We start from the raw sequence: 25,014 nt of genomic DNA, 5'->3' as shown, positions 1-25,014 counted from the left end.
AAGTCTGTCATATCACTAGCTGGATACAAACTTAAGGAACAAACACCACAGGGACTGAATTTCAGAGTTAATAAATTAAAATGTACAGTGGGCAACAAAGATTACAAGGCATATAAAGAAATAGGAAACTATGGTCCATCCAGACAAGCAATATAAAACAGCATAAACCATCAAGGAACAGACATCTCTCCAAAGAAGATATACAAATGGCCAGAAAACATGAAAAGATGCTCAACATCGTTAGCCATCAGAGAAACACAAATCAAAACCACAATGAAATACCATTTCACCCCCATTAGAATGGCTACTATTAGAAAACAGAGAGTAAGTGTTGGAAAGGATACAGAGAAATAGGAACACTCAGTCATTGCTGGTGGCAATGTAAAATGGTGCAGGCACTGTGGAAGACAGTTTGGTAGTTCCTCAGAAATAGAGAATTACCACATAACTAGGCAATCCCACTCCTAGGTATATACGCCAAATATCTGAAAGCAGGGTCTTGAACACATATTTGCACATCAGTGTTCACTGCAGCAGTATTTACAATTGCCAAAAGATGAAAGCAACCCAAGTGCCCATCAACAGATGAATGAACAAATAAAATGTGGTATACACATATACTAAAATATTATTCAGCCGTAAAACAGAATGAAGTCTTGATACATGTGACAACATGATGAACCTTGAAGACATCATGTTGAATTAAATAAGAAAGACACAAGAGGACATATATTGTATGAATTGACCAATATGAAATAGAATATGCAAAAATATGTACTTCACAGAGAAAGTAAAGGACAGGAAACCAGGGTCAGGGTATGGAGAATAGGGACTTAATACATAAAGGGTACAGGGTTTGAGGTGAAGGAAAAATTTTGGTAATAGATGATGATAGTAGCATGACATTGTAAACACAACAGCACTGAAACATATCGAATAAGGTTAACAGAGGAAATATTAAAATTGTATATATGATAACAATAAAAATTAAAAATAAAAAGTTATAAAAATGTGCTATCATCAATTTCAACGAATGTTCCACACCAATGCAAGGTGTTAGTGGTGGGGTGGTATATGAGAAACCTGTATTTTATGAGTGATTACTCTGTACATTCGCAACTTCTCTAATTAAAAAAAAAAAAAAAAAGGAAAAATACTCAGACATTGTACATACCTAACAAAGACTTTGAAATATGCTTTTAAATATGCTCAAAAGATTAAAGGAAAACATGAACAAACTACTAAAGAACATCAGAAAATTATTATATAAATAAAATGAGAATTCTAATAAAAAGATAGAAATTATAAAAAGGAGCCAAACAGAAACAATGAAACTGAAGACCTCAAAGAATTTATAACAGATTGAAGCTAGTAGGTGGAAGATGCAGTAAACTTAAAGACGAGACAATAAAAATGATTCAGGCTGGGGAAAAAAGAAAAAAGAATATAGAAAAGTGATCAGAAGAAAAAAAAGGGAACAGAGTCTGAGTTTGTACCAATACACATATTAGGAGTCCTAGAAGGAGAAGAGAGAAAGCATCAGAAAGAACATTCAAAGAAATAATTACTAAAGTTTTCACAAATTTAATAAAAGACATGAATATATACATCCAAGAAGCTCAGTGAACTTCAAAAAGAATAAACACAAAGAGAGCCACACCCAGACACATTATAATCAAATTGCCAAATGCCAAAGACAAAGAGTGAATCCTGAAAGGTGCAAGAGAGATGCAATATGTCACGTACAAGAGTCCAAAGAGATTATGTGCCAGTTTCTCAAAGAAACCATGAAGGCAGGAAGGCAGTGGGACAACATATTCAAAGTGCTGAAAGAAAATAAATGCCAACCAAAAATTCTATATACAGTGAAACTGTCTTTCAAAAATGAGGGAGAGATTCAGACATTCACAGATGAAACAAAAGCTGAGGAAGTTCATCATCACCAGACCAGCTGTAAAAGAAGTGTTAAAGAGAATTCTCCAGGTTGAAAGGAAAGGACATTAGACAGTAGATAAAAGTAGCAAGTGGAAATGAAGATCTCCAGTAAAGGTAACTATATATGTAAATATCATTGCCAGTACTATTGTACTTTTGGTTTTGTAACTCCACTTTTTATTTCTTACAGGATCTAAAAAGCAAATGCAAATCAAAATCACATGTAATGAAATATCAATGGTTTTGGACATACGATTTATAAATGTAACTAGTGAAAAGAGCAACATAAAGATGGAGGGATGGAGGGGTATAGAAACAGTTTGTATATGCTACTGAAGTTAAGTTGGCATCAAATCAGCTGAGATTGTTAGAGATTCAATATTTTGCATTAGGGTGCTACCTTTGTTATTATTGATGAAATAATATTATAATTACATTATTATGTATAGTCCATAGTTTACCTCAGGGTTCACTCTGTATTATACAGTTCTTTGCATTTGTCTTTTGCTGTTGATTTATAAGATTTATTTATTTATCACCCCCCCCCCCATTGTTTGCACTGGCTGTCTGCTTGTCTTCTTTTTAGGAGGTACTGGGAACCAAATCCAGGGTCTCCCATTTGGGAGGAAAGTGCCTACTTGTTTGAGCCGCCTCTGCTTCCTGTATTTGTTTTCTTAAAATTTTTATTCTGGTAACATTTATACAACCTAAATTTCTCCTATTTTATCTACTTTCAAATACACAAGTTAGTGTTGAGAATTACATTCATGATGTTGTGCCACCATCGAAACCATCAATTAGCAAAACTTTTCCATTAATTCAAACTAATTAAGAATTAACTCCCCATTCCCCACCCACACTGATCCCGTCATTATAATTATTTCATGTAAGTGAGATCGTACATTATCTGTCCTTCTGTATCTGGCAAATTTCACTCAACATAATGTCTTCAATGCTCATCCATGTTGTGGTATACATCAGAACCTCATTTCTTTTTACAGACAAATAACATTCCATTGTATGCCTGTATCACTTTTTTTTTTAATACATTAATCTACTGATGAACATTTGTGTTGCTTCCACCTTACGGCATTTCTGAATAATGTTACTAGGAACATCAGTGGGAATATATTTGTCCAAGTCCCTGTTTTCAATTTTTCAGGTGATATACCTAGAAATGGGTTTGCCAGATGAGATGGTAATTTTATATTTTGACCACAAAACTGTTTTCCACTGCAGTTGCACCATTTCATATTCCCACAATCAATGAATGCAGCTGTCTACTTCTCCACATCCTTTCCAACAGTTGTTATTTTCTGTTTGTTTGTTTGCTTGTTTGACTAGTAAACACTCTAGTGGGTATTTCTCATTGTGGTTTTAATTTACATTTCTCTTAGGGCTAATGATGTTACACATCTTTTCATGTACTTCTTGGTTACGTGTATATCTTCTTTAAAGAACTATGTATTCAAGTCTTTTGCCACTTTTATTTGTACTGTTTCTCTTTTTTTGTTGGGTTGCAAGAGTTCTTTATATATATATCCTGGATACTATATCCTTATCAGATATATGGTGCCTAGATATTTTCTCCTATTCTGTAGGTTGTCTTCTCACTTTCATGATAAAGGTTTTCATGAAACCTTTGATGCACAGAAATTTTTAATTTTGAAGAAGACTAATTCATCTAAGTGTTCTTTTGTTACTCGTGCTTTTGCTGTAAAGTTTAGGAAACTCTTGTCTAACACAAGGTCCTGAAGATGATTCCCCATCTTTTCTTCTGGGAGTTTTATACTTTGGGTTTTTATATTTAGGTCTTTGATTCATTTTGAATTAACTTTTGTATGTGGTATGAGGTAGGGATATACTTTCATTCTTTTACACATGGCTGTCCAGTTTACCTAGCACCATTTGTTGAAGAGACAATGTTTCCCTGTTGAGTGCACTTGGTGATCTTTTCAAAAATTAGTTGGCCATAGATGTGAGGGTTTATTTCTGAAGTCCCAGTTCTATATCATTGATTTATATGTCTGTCCTTGTACCAGTACAACACTCTTCTGGTAACTGTAGTTTTGTAATATTTTTTAAAATTGGGAAGTATGAGGAGGTTGAGCTTAAGCCCCATGTTAACAAAAATGAATATATCTGGGAAAATACACAGCCAAGGAAATGAGAAAGGATTCTAAATGGTTCATCACTAAAGATCAACTAAATACCAAGGAAGGGAGAAATGGAAGAATGGAGGGCCAACACTGGTATAAGACTACAACAACAAAAATAGCAAAATGGCAGAAACCCTGCATTATCAGTACAGGAATATCTTGTTTTATTGTGCTTTGTAAAAATGGAAGGCCTGTGGCAACCCTAGGTCGAGCAAGTCTATGGTGCCAGTTTTTCAACAGCATATACATACTTTGTATCTCTGTAACACATTTTAATTAAGGTATGCACATTTTTTTAAGACATACTGCACTTAATAAACTACAGTATAGTATAAACATTACTTTTATATGCACTGGGAGACCAAAAAATTCATGTGACTCATTTCACTGTGATATTCACTTTACTAAAGTGGTCTGGAACTGAACCCACAATACCCCTAGGGTATGCCTGTAGTTACTTTAAATGTAAATGGGTCAAAAGGCAGAAATTGCAAGAATGTATAAAATAAACCATGATGACTCAACTACATAAAAGCTATTTACAAGAAAATCACCTTGAATTCAAAGACATAGGAAAATGGAAGGATGGAAGAAAATATTCCATGTAAATAGTAACCAATAGAGAGCTATACTATACTAACATTAGATAAAATAGACATTAAGCCAACAACTGTCACAAAGAACAAAAATTTGGACACTATAAATTGATAAAAAGGTCAATTCACCAAGAACACATAACAACTGTAAACATATATATGACTCTAACAGCAGAGCCCCAAAATATATGAAGCAAATATTGACAGATTTGATGGGAAAAATAGAAGGTTCTACATTAATAGTACAAGATTTCAGTACTCCATTTTCAGCATTGAATAGAACATCTAGACAGAAGATAATAAGGAAATATAAGAGTTGAATAATACTATAGACTGATTGGAATTAGCAGACATATACAGAACATTATCACCCAGCAATGTGTTGGTGCGGTGCCCCAGCAGCAATGAACTAGATGCTGCTCCCGCCACAATGAGCTAGTCACTTCCCCTCAAGCAAATGCCACAAGTCAGCAGACATCACAGCTAGCGGGGAGCAGATGTGGCTCAGACCACTGGGCACTTGCCTCTCATGTGGGATATCCCAGGTTTGGTTCCTGGTGCCTCCTGGAGAAGGTGAACAAACAATGAGCAGACAGATGAGAGAACCATCTGGGAGAGGGGAGGGGGATAAATAAAGAAAAATAAAATAAATAAATCTTTTTTAAAAAATTGACAGAAATGAAGGGAGAAATAAAATATTCTACAATAACAGTAGGAGACTTAAATATATCACTTTCAATAATTGATAGACTATCTAAACAGAACATCAATAATGAAATGCAGGACTCAAAATATTATTAACTAATTAGACCTAATGGACATATATAGAACACTCCACCCAATAGCAGCAGAATATACATTCTTCTCAAGTGCATATGAAACATTTTCCAGGATAGTCTCTATGTCAGGCAACAAATCAAATCTTAATAACTGTAAAATTATTGAAATCATACAAAGCAGCTTCTCAGAATAAACCTAGAAATCAAACACGAGAGGTAACTGAAAAATACAAAAATACATGGAAATTAAACAACAAACTCTTAAACAACCACAGGTCAAAGAAGAAATCACAAGGGAAATTAGGAAATCTCTTGAGATAAATGAAAACAAAAGCTTTCATACCACAGCTAAGGGATGCAGGAAGGCATTGCTCAGAGGGAAATTTATAGCTCTAAATACCCACATTAAAAAAGAAGAAAGATTACAAATCAATAATCTAACTTTATTCCTAAAGTAACTAAAACAAGAAGAGCAAACTAAACCCAAAATTAGTAAAAAGTAGGAAATAGTAGGGATTAGAGCAGAGGTAAATGTAACAGAGAATAGAAAAATAATAAGGAGAATCAACAAAACCAAAGTGTTTCTTTCAAAAGAGCAATAATCAGACAAATCTTCAGCCAGACTCACAAAGAAAAAGAGAGAAAACACAAATAACTAAAATCAGGAATGAAAGTCAGTACATTACTACCAACCATATAGAAATATAACGGATTATAAGAGGGTACTATGAAAATAATTATTTGCCAACAAATCAGACAACCTAGATAAAATGAAAAAAAAAAACCCCAGAAACATACAAATCACGTATCACACAATAAAAAATAGAAAATCTCAATAGACCTATACCACAGAAAGAGACTGAAACAGTAATTAAATACTTCTCAACAAAGTAAAGTCTAGGATCAGATGGTTTCACTGCAGAATTCCATGATACATTTAAAGATTTTATGCCAATCCTTCTCAAAGTCTCCCAAAAATAGAAGAGGAGAATTACTTCCTAAATCATTCTATGAGGTCAGCATTACCTTGATACCAAAGCCAGATAAAGATAGCACAAGAAAAGAAAATTACAGAGCAATATCTCTTATGAATACAGATGCAAAATTCCTCAACAAAAAACAGGTTAACTGAATACAACAATACATTAAACGGATTATCACTATGACCAAGTGGTATTTATTTTAGGAGTGCAAGGATGGTTTACAATAAGAAAATCAACCAACGTACCACATCACATTAACAGAATGAAAGAAAAAAATTGATGTAGAAAAGGCATTTGACAAAATCTAGTATCTTTTTATGATTGAACTCAGAAAACTAGGAATAGAAGGAAACTTCTGCAATATGACAAAGGGGATTTATGAAAAACCCAAGGCAAATATCATATTCAATGGCGAATGACTAAACACTTTCCCCTAAAATGAAAAAACAAGATAAGGATGCCCACTGTCACCAGTTACTCAATATTGTCCTGGAAGTTATTGCCAGACCAATCAGAGAAGAGAAAGAAATAAGACACTCAAACTGAAAAGCAAGAAATAAAAATTATCACTATTAGTAGATGATATAATCCTATATATAGAAAATCACAAAGAATGCCCAAGAAAGATACAAAAAAGATAAATGAATTCAGCAAAATGGCAAGGTACAAGATAAACATGCAGAAGTCTGTTTGGTTTCTTTATACTAGTAAAGAAATACTTGCAAAGCAAATCAAGAAAACAATTCTTCTAAAAGAAATATGTACCTAAGAATAAATTTAGTCAAGGAGATGAAAGACTTTTACATGAAAACTACAAAACATGGCTAAAATAAATTAAAGAAGACCTAAATAAATGGAAAGACATCCTGGGTTCATGCATTGAAAGACTTACTATTAAGATGTCAATACTGCCTAAAGTGGTATACAAATTAAAGCAATCCCTATTACAATTCCAGGAGCTTTTTTTTTTTTACAGAAATAAAGATGATCCTCACATTCACAGGAAATCACAATGGGCCCCAAATAACCAAAACAATCTTAAAAAAGAACAACGTTGGAAGACTCACATATCCTGATTTTAAAACTTACTATAAAGTTACAGTAATTGGAGTGGTTCTAGCAGAAGGATAAACATATTGAACAATGAAATAGAATTGAGGGTGCAAAGATATCCACACATTGATGGACAGCTGATTTTTGACAAGGCTGCCAGGACCATTCAGTTGGGAAATAATAGATTCTTCAAAAAATGGTGTTCAGATTTGAAATTCACATGCAAAAGAATGAATGTGGACTCCTATCTCTCACCATATTAAACATTAATTCAAAATGGATGACCTTCCTAAATAAAAGAAGTAATATTATGAGACTCTTACGAAAAATTATAAGAAAATACATTCAGGACCTTGTAGTAGGCAATGGATTTTTAGTTTTATACCAAAAGCAAGAACAAATAAATAAATTGGACTTCATCAAAATTAAAAATTTTTGTGCATTAAAAGACATTATCAAAAAAGTGAAAAGTCAGTCTATAGAATGGGAGAAAACATCTGGAAACCATGCATCTGATAAGAGTTTACTACCCAAAATATATAAAGAACTCAGGCTATTCGACAACAAAAAGACAAACAACCCAATTGAAAAATGGGTCAATAATTTGAAAAGACATTTCACCATAGAAGATATTCAAACAGTCAATAAGCACATGAAAACAAGCTCAGCATCTTTAACCATTACAGAAATGGCTAATCAAAACTACAATAAGATACCATTTCATACTCACTAAGATGGCTATTATTAAAATAACTGAAAATAACAAGAGTTGGAGAGAATGTGGAGTAGGTACCGTTGTACACTATTGGTGGGAATGTAAATAGTGTAGGCACCATGGAAAACAGTTTGACAGTTTCTCAAAAAGTTAAACATAGAATTAACATATGACCTCACAATTCCACTCCAAAAGAACTGAAACCAGGTACTCAAACTGATACTTGTACACCAATATTCACTGCAGCATTATCCACAAGATTGAAGCAACCTAAGTGTGTCCATCAACAGATGAATGGATAAACGAAATGTGGTATATACATACAATGAAATATTATTCAGCTATAAAATGAAATAAAGTGCTGGTATTCTCTACAACATGGATGAATTTGGCAGACATCAAGTTGAGTCAAATAAGGCAGACACGAAAGAAAATACCATATGATTTCCTATATGTAAAATACTTAGAATAGTAAATTCATAGAGACCGAAAGCATAATAGTGGTTACCACTGGAATGGGAAATAGGAAATTATTGCTAAATGAATATGAGTTTTGATTTGGAATAATGAAAATGGTCTGGAAATAGATGATAGTGAAAGTTACACAGTACTGTCAATGTACTTAAAGTCAAAGAATTGTCTACTTAAATGGTTAAAATTATTTACTTATTATTTTTTAATTAAAACATTTTTAATTTCATTGTCTTTTTTATAAGGTACATAGATCCCAAAAAATGTTACATTAAAAAATATAAGAGGTTCTCACATACCCCACACCCAAACCCCCAAAAGTAATTTATATTGTTTATTTTACCACAATTAAAAATGAATGCATTTTTAAAATACACTACTGTACTTTAAGATTTCAGAGACAGAAGAGTAGTGTGTGACAAAGAGGACCAGGGAGGAGTCCTTGGAGATTGTGGTTGAAACAGAATGGAAATGCAGATCAAAGAAGAAACAGTGAGGTGAGAATATTGGATGGATCCCTAGCATGGAAAGTCAGTTAAAATGATGGCTGGAGGATAGAAGGGATGAATATCAAAGTCTTGAGCAAATGTGGTAAAATAACTAGTAAGTCAGTTAAGGATGGTACAGCCACACAGCAAGAATCTCATAAGAGGAAGGACTTTTTGTGTAATATTGAAAGAGTAATAACCTGAAGTTCTCTGATGCAGAAGCGAGGAGGTGATCCCCAGTTCAGAATAAATGAGCTACTTCCAAATGTGTAGACTATTTTTAGAGGGCAACCAGGCTTCAAACAAGAAGGTGGAAAAGCAGGGGTAGGGCAATAATATGTTTACAATAGAAATGCTGTTATAAAGGATGGCATAGAAAGGTGTGGGAGAGAAATTATCAAAAAGCAAAAAGGAGAGAGGATGAGAAGAAAGGGAACAAACAGCGAAGAAATCTCATTTTGACTAAGAAAAGATGGTAATATGGCTTGAGTTGAGATCCACAGGATGTTTCAAAGGTACCTCATATTCAACAGGTCCAAGGTCAAAGAGTACCCCAAAACTGGCACTCTTAACAGTGTTTCCTAGCTCAGTGAATGGTACTACTACTGTTCATCAAGTTATGCAGGTTAGAATTTTAGGAGTCAGCCATGTTATTCCCCTCCATTACACCCCATATTCAAACTATCACATAAAGATCAGGTAAAAGGAAATGTGTTCCAGGCAGAGGGAAAAACATGCAATATTTCTATATTGAAAGACAGCATGGTGCCTTCTGGAAACTAAAGACAGATTACTGTGGCATACAAGAGGAAAGGGGCTTAGATTAGGAAGGGTCTTGTAGGTCATGTTAAGGATTTATCCTAAGAACAATAATGCTAGTAAAGAGATTAAGCCCATAGGAACTGGTGATAGTGGCGGGAATTTTCTCCTACTTACATGTTAGGAATGAGCTAGTTGAAAGGTAATTGATTAACAGGAGGAAAAACAGATAACTGAACATTCTGTAACAGACGGTACTGTCCTTAAATGTGGTAAGGAGCCACTATCTATTCTGGCTCTCTTTCCCTACAAAGGGGAAGGAGTCCATGGAGTTAAAAGGTACATCTCCTTGAGCTTGCACTCCTCTTTTTGACTGGCTAGAACTGAGGGCAGACTGAGTTGCTGATAGTATATTCTATTTGCAGAGATATGGGCACAGACATATGCTTGGGCATAGGGGCTATCCTCATCAGTGCAAGCTTGGCCTCTCTTGGTGGGACGTTGGAAGGAGTGGAGGTTGTAAGAGAAAGGGGCAGTCCAGGGACTATGAGGAGTCTAGGAATTCTAAATTTAAACTTGCCCTTCCAGATCATTATGAAAGTGGATTTGTCATGGTAATAGTAAAGAACATATTTTATGATAGTAACGTAATGAATATGATTCTGAAAAGCTTCCTGAACATGGCAGAATTTTAGAGTATGGAACAGACTTTAGTGATCACGTAATCAAATTTATTCACTAAACTGATAAGAAAATAGCGGTCTGACAGGTCCTCATGGTCACAAAGCTAGTGGATAGCAGACAATTCCCAGTCCTGTGCTCTCTGTCCAGTCTTCCACCAACGTTTCATGAAGGCGTCTGCTGCCAGTCAATTTCCAATTACAACATTTTCATTTGCTTTCATCATCATTTATTAAAGGAAGCAATACTTTCATTATTTTAAAAATTCCTCGTTACACAAATCAGTCTATAAACCAATATCTAATTTTGACTCCAACAAATTCCAACTTCCCGAAGTCACAAGGGTATTTTTGAAAGATTACTTTTAATCGTTCCTTGAAAGTTACAGGCAACCTAGGACTCCGTTTAGAACTCATAAAATTTGGTCTTACTGATCATCTCCTGACATGACTATTTTTATTTTTACATCTCTATCCCTTTGGACTTCTGATCTCATGTGAGCTCTAACAATAAAAGTAAAATCGTGCCCCTTGTTATGGTCACAACCATATTACTGTAACCCATCTTCCCAAACTCCTTAATCTTCTAAGCTAAAAACCAAAACATCGAACAGTCAGCGTGCTAACCAAACGCTGAAACACAAAAAAAAGACCTGGAAAATGTCTTGCTTTTCAAAAAAATTTCTAAATGTCACTAATTAATTTTTCTTCACGAGTCTGAAATATAATTACAATAATATTAAAACTTTTTAGCTAGTAACAACAGTTTAAAAAAATTGTCCAAACAATAGAAGAAACTTACCTTCAAGCTCGGAAATAATCAGAAGGTTCTAGGCTTGCAGAGCGATATCCTCCTCAAAGTATTAGAGTTGACGATCAGTAACAGTAACATTATTTTGTCACCACAAGAAGCGTTTTTCATTCCCGACCTTCAATCAGCTATTGCCAAACAGAAGACTTAAATTTCTGGCACGATTTTCTCCTCTTAGATGAGCATCTCCAAAATCCAGCTTTTTGAGCATTCAAAACCAGGGAGGGACCAATGACGTCTCGGGTACACGGAAGAGAAAGTAGTAAAAGTACGACAAAGTCGTCGAGACAGAGAACTAGGATAGGGCGTTTGAGCGCCGGGGCTAGGGACTTTTCTCGGACACCCAAGGGCGCCCGAGTTCAACCTGAAGATACTTGGAAGACCCTCGTCTAGTATCTAGCTGAGCCACTCGCCGCGCCCGGCGAAGCTCCGATCTCAAGAGTGTCCTCTTGGAGATCCCGCCCCCTCGATTCTAGACTCGCGCCTTTGACTGGCTCTTGGAGGGATCACTCAGCGTGGCACGCCCAATGGACGGACAGGCCGGTGACCAGCCTTCCCGCCCCTTCCCCGCCCCTTCCCTGCCCCTCTCCGAGCGCCCGCCTCTGCCCCGCGCCCGGGAGCCAAGAAGAGTAAATACAACAGGAGCGCAAAATGGCGGAGCTGCCGAGCCCACTGCACTGCGCCGCGGCTCCCGCCGCCGTCGCTGCCATCGCGGAAAAAGAGCCGTTTGGCAAGCTGCAGTCCCCCTCCCGGGACCCACCGTGTTCTCTGTCCGCCAAGAAGATTCGGACTGAAGAGAAAAAGGCGCCGCGAAGAGTGAACGGAGAAGGGGGAAGCGGCGGGAACAGCAGGCAGCTGCAGCTTCAGCCGCCGCCAACAGCGGCGGCACCTTCGCCTCACAACTATGGCAGCCCCGCGTCTTGGAGCTTCGCTGCTCTGTCTGCTGCCCCCTCCTCGTCCTCCTCTTCCCGGAGCAGTTTCTCTTTCTCCGCTGGCTTGGCCGCCTCCTCCTTAGCCTCCGCCTCCGCTTCCTCGTCTCAGCCGGTGCCGCGCAAACTGCTGGTCCCTCCTACGCTGCTGCACGCGCCGTCTCACAGTCTCCTGCTGCCGGCCGCCGCCGCCGCGGGCAACGCCAAGCAGCGCAGACCCAAGGAGAAGCGCGAGAAGGAGAGGCGAAGGCATGGCCTCGCCGTGGCGGGCGAGGCCGGCGGGGCTGCCCGGGAGGAGAACGGGGAGGTGAAGACGCTGCCGCGAGGTGGGTGCCAGCGCCAGGAGGGGAGAGGAGAGCGGAGGAAAGGGGGAGGTGTCCCCCCGCCCCCGTCGCCTCGGGCCTCTCGCGCCCCCCATCTGCCGCCTCGCGCCCCTCGCGGGGCCCGGGAAAGGCGAGCGCGGTGGCCGCGTGCGCCATACTGGAGGGGGCGGGAGGCATCCTCGTTTCAGCAGGCGATTTTGCAGTCCCGGTGGGGACAGGAAACGGAGCCTGTAATTTCGGTCGCAGCTAAGGGAATGACCGAAACTGTTTTATTTTCTCTATGGTTTCTGCCTCTCAGCTAGTGCACTGCAGGATTTGTAGAATTCGGTCTTAAGGACCCACCTAGGTGTGTTTGGCCGTGGGAGATGGGAGGGCATGGCCTGGGAGAAGGGTTTGGTCATGTAAAAGATGCCTGATTGATTGCTAGGCCTTTTAGATGTGACCACGGGAATTCATATTTATGACACAGTCTCCAACACCAGAAAATCCTGTCAAAAAAAAAAAGGGGGGTGTGGAGCGCATTGGCGTCTGCGAGAAGCTACCAGAGGCCTGGGCTTTTCATCCCTATTAGGTAAATGAGGTAGTGTGCTAGGCCCTGAGTGTGCTGTTTCGTAAGGTACCCTCCCTCCACCCCCCTCTGCTGCTCCGCTCCATTATTCTTAAGTGTTTTGAGTAGTCCTATTTGAAATACCACCTTTCAAAAAGAATTTTCAGCCATGTTCTTTTTCCTGCAACAAATGATAAACTCAGGTGCTTTGACATTTTTTGGCCGGATCAAGTGGCTGAAAGGTGTTTTAGCTTTGAAAAAGGCAAATTTGTAAGCGTCCTTTTCAGGCATGGCTGGGCAGTTTTCTTTTCAAAAGTAGGCTAGTATAATTTTCAGAAAGTAGTTCTTTAAAGTACACGGTCCTACCTTTTTAGCTATTGGTATCCAGTGATCTGACATTAGTGCAACGTGGAAACCCGTTGAAAATTAGCTCTTAATGGGATTACAAGCCTAATGCTGTGCTTATTATAAATATACATTGTTACATGGTATTGCCAAATAAAGGTTCCTATTTCCGTTTTCTAGGAAAACATGAAATGTCAAGCAGATTTAGCATTTCTGATGCAGTGGTAGCTTAGATGACGAAAAATTCTCTATGTTTGAATTGATGTGGTTTGTTTTCACAGTTTTTAAAAACGATGCACTTGAGTATGTGGCAACAGTGTTACTTCTTCCTTGCTGTTTTGTCTATAGCAAAGGTTTGACCTCTAAGCCTAGATTCTCTGACCCATTGTAACGATCTCTCAGCTTTCTTTGGAGGGTGTTGTGTCTAGGAAAGTGGTTTTGAGAATGGGATTTATACTATTACTCAGGAATTTTAGATGGTTAATATTTTTAAGGATTTTTTAAATGGCTGCATGTCTTGTTATTTTTGGAGTGTAAACAGCGTACTTGCTCTTCTTAAGTTCTTTAAATGAGGAAGTGAATGTAGATATAACATTTTTCTTGAGACCAGACAGAGTAGTGGAATGCCTGAAAACAAATAAATAACATATTAGCATATTTTAAAAATTCAAACTTAAAATGTAGAGTCCACAATGGTCCATTAAAAGAAAACGTTAAAGAGAATATTTTAGTCTTTAAATTACATTTAGAATCCTCCTTTTAAGGTCCACCACTTACATTAATAACCCTGATTACAAACAGTGGTAGCTTTTACGTTTAAGTTGCCTTATCTGTGGATTTTGTGGGGAAGGTGTTTTTCGATTAGTTATGTGGGTTTTTGTTTGAATAGTGACTAGATAGTAACACTATAGGGAGATTTTTATTTTTGTCTGACAAAAGTGCTGTTTTATTGAAGAAAAACTAAAAATCAAAGAAAAGAATGACTTTTCAGTGTCTTGATGGTAAATTTAATGGTGAAAATCTTTCCCACTCAAACTGTAAAGTACTCATATTCTTCTGATGTTCATATTAAACTGAATTGATGTTCTGTTTTCATTAAAGATTAAAAAACAGTTAAAAACATACTATTGCATATATGCCTTGGTTATAGATATAATTGCAAAAATAAAAGTCCTAATTTTTAATACACTTCTCATTTAAATGGGCTTTTTATATACATCTTTGTGAATGTGTGACCACGTGTGTGTTGTTTTAGGTAGGTACTTCTCTAGTGATTCTCTGAGTTGCCTGTACATGGTATAGTTCAGTAACTCCTCAAGTATCCACAGTTCAATGATTGATGAATCAGAGTCAGAATCAGAGGTTATTTATAAAGACACCTAAGCAAGAAAAAGGAAAATAGAGGTTCCTCCCCCCAAAAAATACACCCAAAACCTCACTCCCCAAATCCGTTTATTAAAGCTCCTCTATTTATTTACACTGTGTTTTTTCAAAAGTCCTTAGTACTGCCTATTTTTACATTAGGAACCATTCTAACAGGAATATTTGGATTAAATGAAAATGCGTAAATGAAAGGGCCTGGCAGGGCATTTAGTAAATGTCATTTGAGTATGAAGCATGGTTGTTTTTTTAGCTCCATACCAAATTAATACGTAAGTCAATCCTGAAAAAGAAAAGTTCATTGATTTGAAAGTTAATGGTGATGAACAAGAGGATTATGAAAGCATAGTAGTCTGGGCCCATTTTGTAAAAGGTTTTAGGTGTGTAAGGCATGGCACGTCTAAAACACTGAGACCATCTATACCTCTGTCTATAGCTTACTTGCTTAGTGAAGTTAAATTTTATCTCTTATTAAAAATGCAAAACATTTTCTATTTTATAAAATAGAAAATATATTTAATATTTAATATTTGTATTTTATATTTTATAAAATAGAAAATAACCAAGATGTGGTGTTTACAGTATTAATCTCCAGAAGATTTCACAACATATTTTCCTGTAAGGCAGAATAAATTATTGAACTAGTAATGTGGAAATTAAAAATGGATATGTCCTGAATGAATCCAATATTAAGTATTATATTGTGACAAAGAGCAGAATAAACAGCATTAAATTACCCAAATGCCTGAACTGATTCCATTAAAAATTTGTATATCTTTTCTAATTTTATAGGTGTTTTGCTTTGTGTATAACTTTTTTTTTCCATTCTGTAGAATGACTCTATGAAGTGTCCAAAGACAAAACCAGGGTATTTTACTGAATTTTGGCTTTGAAAATATAGTTACAGAATTTAACTCTAATGAAATGTTTGGAATTGAGTAATTTGAGGTATATAAATGTCAGTGATTTTAAAGGGATTCATGTTTGGGTCCGAGGATTTTTCAAACTATACTTCCTCCCATCTTTCTAATATTGTTATTCCACAATTTTAGATTAAAATTCTGATTTTTCATCATTATGACCAAATAATTGTCCTTGCTAAGACAATAGATTACCGTGATTTAATTTCCTTGTATAACCTTTTGTTTTTCATGCCTAAGTTTGTCATTTGCTTAGTTTTCACAATTTCTGGCCACTTCTATCCATACCCACCAGCATCTACATAAAATGTTTCTCAGTACAGTTTTCCACATGGTCAAACCTGTCAGATAAATTTACTAGTTCCATTTGTTCCTGTAGACATCCTTTCTGAAACCATCCTTCCTGCTTCAGTCTGGATTATTTCCTCTTTAGGCCTGCTGCATAGTTATCATCTTGGGACTTCTCTTGGCTGGGTATTTCCTTCACTTTTGTCGAATCTCTTTTTTCTGGATTCTATGCCTTTCTTTTAGTATGTTTTCCCATTTTGGTTTCCTTAGTATATTCTGTGCAAGAGTTCACACTTGACTGTTGAGAGATTTTTATATGGGAAATCATTTTCCTGCAAACATTTGAAGACATTGTTCCGTTATTGCTTCGCACCCAATGATCATGTCAAGATATCTGAGTCCTCAAAATTAGTCTTTTGTTTCCTACATGGGGGACTTCAACCCTTTCACTGAATTTTAAAATTTAAAGCCTTTTTAAAGAGAATTTTTATGAGCTCTTATTCTTTGTTGTATTACAGCATCTTATTCCTTTTTCATGGATGTAGCATTTTCTATTACCTCTTCAAGGGTATTAATTATATTTCTTTGAAATGTTCTGCCCCTTGCATTTTTTTCTGGTTTCTCTAATTTTTTGGTCTGTTCATTTTTGTTTCTCTTTGTATTATATTATAGGCTTTCTGCAGGTCTGTGAAATCCTTAGCAGTTCCTTCGTATTTATGAGAAAGTTACTAATGCTGATTGAAAGCTCATTGGGCATGCATGAGCAGGACTCAGTGATTAATGGATACCTATGTTATTACCTTTATTTCTTTTCTCTGGATGGTGGGTAGAAAGGCTTTCAGTTTCTTCAAATAAATACCTTTATTTCTCTTTCTTTCTGTACGGGTAGGAGGATGGGGGGAGGTAGTTGGCAGAGGTATGAGTTTATTGCTTGGTTGGAGAAGAAAACCTCAAGTCTCACCATTCAGTTTGTATTTTCACTTAGTCTTCATGTTTTCATTTCGATATTGTACTTCTCCCCTCATCAGTGTGAAATGCCCCTGAGTTTGGAGCCCCTCGGATTTATTTTCTCCTGAGACCATACCGTTTATTTTCTTGCAACTATGGGGGATGTTCTGTCCTTTGTCACCCTTTCTGGGGGTATTGCCAGGTAAATATGTCATTATCTTTCTTTGGGAGGATTTAGGATGAACCCTCTTAACGCTATGCTTAATCATTTACCATTCCACCATCAACTCTCTGTTGTTTAACATTGTATTTCTGGTTACAGTTGTAGTACCTCTTAGTTACATCGGAAATGGAGTTTGTATTTCTATTTCTTTTTCTCCCTATAACTTGGGGCAATTTTCAAGAGATCTTGAATATTTAGTTCTATTTTGATTTTTTACTATTTTTTGTGACATGTCATCACAATCTTTTTATGTACATCCTCATCTGTTATATAGTGGTGATGCTGTTTCCACAGGATTGTGAGCAGTATATGAACCTGACATATTGTAGGAATTCATAAGAGATATTAGTTCTCAACTTTTCTTTCCTACCTAACACTCTGGAGATAGATTCAGTTTTACTGAATCCACAGTGTAATTTTTCCATGATATCCTAATTTCACGGTAATTTCGTGAACCAGACTCAATTTATGTTTCAGAGGTTTTAAATAGATTATAGTAAATGTCATTAATTTTTTTTACCGTTCTCAAGTGAATTAAACTTTCAAATTGTGGATAAACTAAGATAATGAAAAATAATTGTACTTAATTTTTGTTAGAGTAAAAATTATGATGAAATGTGGCTTATATAAAATCTTTTCATGTACGTGATTAAGGAGCTGCTGTAATAAAAGTGCATACCTAACTAATAATTTTACAAGTTCAAAACAATTTCACTTTTGAGGGTGCATTAAACCATTTTATTTTTTCTTGGCTTATAATAGAAAAATATTGAACTTTTTTCCCAATATTTTGATAGAAATTTATATTCTTTTAAAATTATTTAAGCAGCACTTGAGCCATAACACAGCCAAAACTTTTAATTAATTGCAAAATGATAGATTCCATTGCCAAGAGGGCATTTCTTTTGTCATAGATTCTGCATGAAATTGTTTTCTCAGCCTACAAAGCACACATTCCTTCGCCTGAGACCTCATTCATGTAAAGTAGGCGCTTAACCACTTGAGCTACATCCGGCTCCCCAAGTTAATGTTTTTTTGTTTATTTGTTTTTTGTTTTTTAAAAACATGTTTAGATTATACAAATGTCACATAAAAAATATAGGGAATTCCCATATACCCCGCTCCCCACACCTTCCACATTTTCCCATATTAACAACATCCTTCATTAGTGAGGTACATTCATTGCTATTGATGAATACGTTTTGGAATATTGCCATTAAGTGTGGATTAAAGTTTACATTGTATTTTACACTCTCACACAATTCTGTAGGCTGTGGCAAGATATATAATGGTCTGACTCTTTTGTTGCAGTGTCATTCAGTACAATTCCCAAGTACCTAAAATGCGTGTGTATTACACATGTTTTTTCCCTCTCCCTACCCTTAGAACCTCCAGTGACCGCTGGCTCCACATCAGTGATATAATTTCTTCCATTGCTGGAATCACAGTAAATCTGTAGTAGAATACCAGTAAGTCTACTGTAGTCCATAGTTAATTCCCCAATCCTGAAGACTCTGGGATGGTGATGTCCACTCCATTTTTAATTGGGAGGGGGCTGTGATCCCATAGGGCTAATGGATAAGACTGTTCGCTTGCAGTTAGACTTGGTATGGTAGTTGTCCATCATCATGTCCTTGTTGTCCTGGGTGAGTCCAATGTATTTAACTTTCTATCATGAAAATTTTCAATCAGTGCAAAAGAAACCAAAATAGTATAATGAGTTCCAGGTGTACCCATCACCCTGCTTCAACAGTTACCAACAATTGTGCAATTCATACTTCATCTCCCTTCTTCCACTTACTTTTCTTTTTTTGCTCAAGTATTTTAAAGCATATTTCAGACATAAATTATTTCACCCAAAAATAACAAGTACAGAAATTTTTTTCTTTGCAGAATTAATAATGCTTATAAAATTTCAACAATGTACATGTGTATAAATTAATTAGTGAACTCTCCCCAGTCTCCAAAATTATCATTAATAATTTGGTATATATAGATTAATTTTTATATCAGAAAAGTAGTTAACTCTTAGGTAAGCAAGCAAAAACTTCATACCATAATTGAAGCAGATGCTTGTGAACTCATGTATGTTTAGGCACATCAGCTTTGGAATAAAATATTGTGATTTGGTGGGAGAAAGAAATTCATTTATTGATTTTCTGCTGTGTATCCTGGTAATATCTCAGTATTTTTAGATTAAAACTCTTGAGTTTTTCTTAGCCTACTCAGTTTTATAACTACTGTGTAAAGAAATTGGATCAACTCCATCTCTGCCTAAATGTAAGCCTTACTTACTACATTGCTATAGTTAACTTAATTTTTCCCTTTAGACTCTGATAAACAGGAGGAAGAAAGTAAAAAGAATGTGAAAAAAATTTCCAAGTTATTTCTTTTTTCTTCTTATAAAAAAATAAAAGCCTTCATAAAAGGTGAAAGAATATAATGATCCCAAGTAGATTTTCTACCTAGCTTCAACAATTGATAATACTTTATGACATTTTTACTCTGAATCATTTGAAAGCAAATTATAGGCCTCATGTTACTTCATCTTTAAGTATTCCAGCCTGTAATTCCTAAAAATAAGGTCATTTTACATAACCACCACACTATTAATCCAGTTAAGAAATTAATAATATAGCCAGTCTATATGCAGATTGTTAGTTATCCCGTTTTCTTAATTGTCCTCACACTACATTTAGTTGTTATATCTATTTAATTTATTTTAATCTAGAATTTTCCCACTTTTTTTTCATAAGACATTTACTTACAATGGTTCATTTTTTAAATTGCATTTAGCTAGTAATCTGGGAGTATTGAATTCCTCAACTATCTTTTGCCTTGTGGTTTTTGATTTTTTTTATTTATTTAATTCCCCTCCCCTCCCCCGGTTGTCTGTTTTCTGTGTCCTTTTGCTGCGTCTTGTTTCTTTGTCCGCTTCTGTTGTCGTCAGCTTCTGTTGTCAGCGTCGCGGGAAGTGTGGGCGGCGCCATTCCTGGGCAGGCTGCACTTTCCTTCGCGCTGGGCGGCTCTCCTTACGGGTGCACTCTGCGGGTGGGGCTCCCTACGCGGGGGACACCCCTGTGTGGCAGGGCACTCCTTGCGCGGATCAGCACTGCGCATGGGCCAGCTCCACACGGGTCAAGGAGGCCCGGGTTTGAACCGCGGTCCTCCCATGTGGTAGACGGACGCCCCAACCACTGGGCCAAAGTCCGTTTCCCTGCCTTGTGGTTTTATTATCATTTGATCCCTGCCTGAGTCACTCATTTCATCTAGGGCTTAAGAATGATACCAAATTATTTATAAATATAAAATGAATTAGTAATAGTTTTGGGGATTGGGAATCAGAATAAATTGCTAAATCTAAATTAAAATTTGTCAATGTATTAGGATTTTGAGTACAAGTTAAATGCTGTAGTTTAGTTGGTATGACCAGAATCTTAGGGTAAACATGTTTCTTGAGTTCTTTTTTGTTTTTCACTTTTTATTTTGAATAATTTCAGTCTTACAGGAAAGTTTCAGGAATAATACAGAAACAATACATAGAACTCCAGTGTACTCCTCTCCCAGATTTACCAATTATTAATACTAACATTTTGCCACTTTTGTCATATAGTTTTGTCTTGTCTCTATCATTTTCTAAACATTTGATAGTAGTTTGCATACATCATGTTCCTCTAACGCTTAAATTTTCCACGACTCTGAACATTTCCTGAGAACAAGGACACACATTTATGTAACCACCTTAAAAAAACAGATTTCTATTAAAGAAACTTAGCATTGATATAAAGCATAGGGTCCATGTTCCAATTTTATCGTTTTTCTTAAGGGTCCTTTGGGGTTTGTTTTTTTTCCATTGGATCTAATATCCAATCCAGGATCATGTATTGCATTTTTTTAAAAAGATGTATTTTATTTATTTATTTCTCCCCACTTCTAGTTGTTTGTACTTGCTGTGTCTTTTCGTCTTCCTTGTTTCTTTAGGAGGCATGGAGAACTGAACCTGGGACCTCTGATGTGGGAGGGAGTCACCTAATCGCTTGAGCCACTCTGTTCCCTGCTTTGTTGTATCTCTCATTATGTTTTCCTTCTTATGTCTCATTGCGTCATCTTGTTGCATCAGCTTGCCATGCCTGCCCATCGCAAATCAGTTCACTGTCCTGCTTGTCCTTTTTTAGGAGGAACTGGGCACCTCCGCTCCCTGCTTTGTTGTAACATGATTCAAAACTCCATTTCTTTTTATGGCTTAATGTTTCATTGTATGTATATATCACATTTTGTTTATCCATTCGTCTGTTGATGGACACTTGGGTTGCTTCCATCTTTTGGCTGTTGTGAAAATGCTGCTACGAACATAGATTTACAAATATCTGTGAGTCTCTGCTTTTTATTGAGTGGCATATGGTAATTCTGTTTAACTTTTTGAGGAACTTTCAAACTGTTTTCCATAGTGGCTAACCATTTTCCATTCCCATCAGTGATGTATGAGGGCTCCTATTTCTCCACCTCCTTGCCAACAGTTGTTATTTTCCATGTTAAAAATAGTAATCATTCTAGTGGGTGTGAAGTGCAGTCTCATGATTTTGATTTGTATCTCCCTAATGGCTAATGATGTTGAGCATCTTTTCATGTGTTTTTTGGCCATTTGTGTATCTTTGGAGAAGTGTAAGTATTTTTCCCCATTTTTACTTGTTAAGAGTTCTTTGTATAATCTGGATATTAATCCAAGTCAAGGTCCTTGGCCTCCCCCTTCTCTCCAGGTTTCATTGAATTTGTTTTTGGTTGCTCCCTGTGGCTTTTTTCTCTTCCTGTGACTTCCCCATAAGGCCTTCAGTGATAAGATTAAGATCTATCCTGATTTAGATGGGCCACATCTTAACCTAAGTAATTTTATCAAAAGGTCCTGTTTGCAAGGGTTCACAGGAATGGAATGAATTTAAGAGCATGCTTTTCTGGGGTACATAGTCTCTATGTATTTGTTTCTTCTATGTATTTCATATTAGTGGAATCATAAATATTTGTTCTTTTGTGTCTGGATTATTTTCTGATAAATATTTCTAAACACATTTATTCTAGCTCTTTCCTCCTTGATTCCAAAATTACTAGTGTGTTTTGTAAAACAATTTCTATTTTATCATTTCTCTAGTGAAGTCAGTGCTTGTTTTGTACATGCATAATTTACCAGAAATACAATTCCTTCGTTAACTATGTCTAGATTATCAGTGGTTGCATAATAAACGATGCTAAAACTTTGGTGGCTTAAAACAACAGCTGTTTTGTTATATCTGATGATTTTGTGGGTCAAGAATTCCGACAGGTTTACCTGGGTGAGTCTTCTGATCCACATCTTCTTGATTGGGGTTGCTTGGTGGTATTCATTTGGCAGTAGATCTGGTCCGATCTGGAAGGTCTAAGATGACTTTATTCTTGTGCCTGTTGCTTTTGTTGGCAATAGCTAGTAGCTGAACTAAGCCCCTCTCCCTCTCCATGTCATCATTTCAGGACCTCTCCACATGCTCCCTTCAGTCAGGATAGTTGGATTTCTTATTTGGTAGTTCAGGACTCTCAGAGTGTTCCAAGAGACCTGGGCAGAAGCAACAAGACTTCTTACCACCTAGCTTTGGAAATCTGAACCATTTCTTCTATGTAGTATGTTAGGGCACTTGATAAATATATTTTTGTTTGTTTTTTAAAAATATTTATTTATTTTTTATTTATTTCTCTCCCCTTCCCCTCCCCTGTTGTCTGCCCTCTGTGTCCATTCGCTGTGTGTTCTGTGACCGCTTCTATCCTTATCGGCACCGGGAATCTGTATTTCTTTTTGTTGCGTTATCTTGTGTCAGCTTTCCATGTGTGAGGCGCTATTCTTGGGCAGACTGCACTTTCTTTCACACTGGGCATCTCTCCTTACGGGGCGCACTCCTTGCGCGTGGGGCTCCCCTATGCCGGGACACCCTTGCGTGGCAGGGCAGTCACTCCTTGCACACATCAGCACTGTGCATGGGCCAGCTCCACACGGGGGTTTGAACCGTGGACCTCCCATGTGGTAGGCAGATGCCTTATCCTTTGGGCCAAGTCTGCTTCCCAGATATATTTGCTTTGTGAACACTTCTTTTAGAGTGTTATCTAAATTAAATGTTTACAAGTAAAGATAAAATTCTATGAATGTAGTCTATAAATTAGAATTTAGCAATATAAAATGATATTTTTTGCCCAAAAGATCTTAAATGTATTAATTGATCCTATTGAAATTGCTGGAGTCCATAGGGAATTTTGTGGAATTTGAATAAATATACAGCATCTATGGTGATATTAGCTAAATACATAACTTTTAAATTTAGAACTTTAATTGGTTGTGTGAAGAAAATATAAATGGTAATATATAACGAGCAGTGGTTCACACAGTTACATAGACGCACATATGCTGTCATCATTAACTAGAAAGAACTATATGATTTACTCTTTGCATTATAGAGTATAATTTTTTAAACTAATTTAATAATATAATGTGAACTGAGAGGTCTAGAATGCCTCAGGTTGCAAGTAAAAGAGTCACAATTTCTCTAAAAGCAATGATGTAAGATTCAGTAACTTTGATTTAATTCTGTAACCTATATAGCTTGTAGAATGTTCCCTACTTTGTGTCTTGGTTTTACAATGCAATGAGAAGAGAAGTAATAATTTTACTTCTGTCTTAGAGACAAATCTTACCTGGTGTGGTGTGGTGAGGAAACCTGACCTGAACTTTTTCACTGTGGCAAGAAAGGGAGTCTAAACCACTTTATTATGTTAACCTGGCTTGGCTTTCACATAGTATGATGTATGTATGTATTAATTTTGTTTTCCTCTTAATCTTTCTGCATGTGTTCTTATAACTACTATTGCCATACTATTAATATTTTACCACTCTTAATTCTGCTACTAGTGTTTAATAATAATGGCTACATTTGTTGAATGCCTATAATATGCTGGCATATTCCTGGATGTAATACAGACGTCACCTTTATTCCTCATAACAATTTAAAAGACGGGTGCTGTTATCCTTATTTTACAGATGAGAATAACAATTCACAGATTCTTATACTCTTTATTGACTGGGTTTGCACAAGTCTTTCAAATCTCACGGTCTTAGAATGTTACTGGTTTTTATAGTTATATCTATAAGGACTATTCACCCTTTTTGCATTTTCCTCAGTGTGATGGATAAACAACTCTAGAGGAGAGTAGGGGTCATGTGTTTTAAACACCCTCTATCTCAGGCCCATCAGATCCCAACCATCCCTTGATTGGGAAGAAAGAAAGGATTTTCATCTTTTCCTTCCAAGTTTTCTGGAACCGATTTCTACATTATTCCTTTCCCTACATCTAATTAATATATGTAATGGGGAGGACTTGGTGCAGAAGATATGGTAGAAATGGTGCTTACATGTGCAAGTTATACATGAGGAACTACCTATTTTTAGCTAAATACCACAAAACATTTGTGGTCTAAATAATTCTCAACATATTTATTGATTTTCCTTCCCAAAGTATGGTTTAAGAACTTTAAACTAGAAATGAGGAGACCTGGTTAAGAGTCATCCTGTTTTGCCACTTACTCAGTCTCTGCCCCTGAGAAAATAATTTAAATTCTCTGGGCCTTTGCTTTTGAAAGTCTGTAAAATGAGGGGAGTAGATGACATCAA

The 25,014-nt window shown here is 36.5% G+C and overlaps 1 protein-coding gene and 1 long non-coding RNA gene across 4 annotated transcripts in view; one reads left to right on the top strand and one right to left on the bottom strand.

Moving 5' to 3' along the window:
- LOC105747605 (uncharacterized) overlaps positions 1 to 12,323 on the bottom strand; it is a 36,499-nt gene extending 24,176 nt beyond the window's left edge. Inside the window, exons 1-2 of one of the 2 annotated variants that reach the window (XR_009185968.2) lie at positions 12,190 to 12,323; positions 11,421 to 11,557 (exon numbers count right to left, since the gene is read on the bottom strand). This is a non-coding gene — a long non-coding RNA (uncharacterized lncRNA). Of the gene's footprint in view, positions 1 to 11,420; positions 11,963 to 12,189 lie in introns of those variants that run through there. The other variant, XR_009185967.2, reaches the window with a different exon arrangement.
- RSBN1L (round spermatid basic protein 1 like) overlaps positions 12,004 to 25,014 on the top strand; it is a 63,399-nt gene continuing 50,388 nt past the window's right edge. The window contains exon 1 of one of the 2 annotated variants that reach the window (XM_004473389.4): positions 12,004 to 12,684. In XM_004473389.4, coding sequence (XP_004473446.2) covers positions 12,081 to 12,684 — 604 coding nt within the window. In that variant the 5' untranslated portion in view covers positions 12,004 to 12,080. The remainder of the gene's footprint in view (positions 12,685 to 25,014) is intronic. The other variant, XM_058297968.2, reaches the window with a different exon arrangement.

This window comes from Dasypus novemcinctus, chromosome 5 (assembly GCF_030445035.2).
Source record: "Dasypus novemcinctus isolate mDasNov1 chromosome 5, mDasNov1.1.hap2, whole genome shotgun sequence".
NCBI classification, from domain to species: domain Eukaryota; kingdom Metazoa; phylum Chordata; class Mammalia; order Cingulata; family Dasypodidae; genus Dasypus; species Dasypus novemcinctus.
Note: the sequence above shows the minus strand (reverse complement) of the source record. Positions and strands in the feature narration are given on the sequence as shown.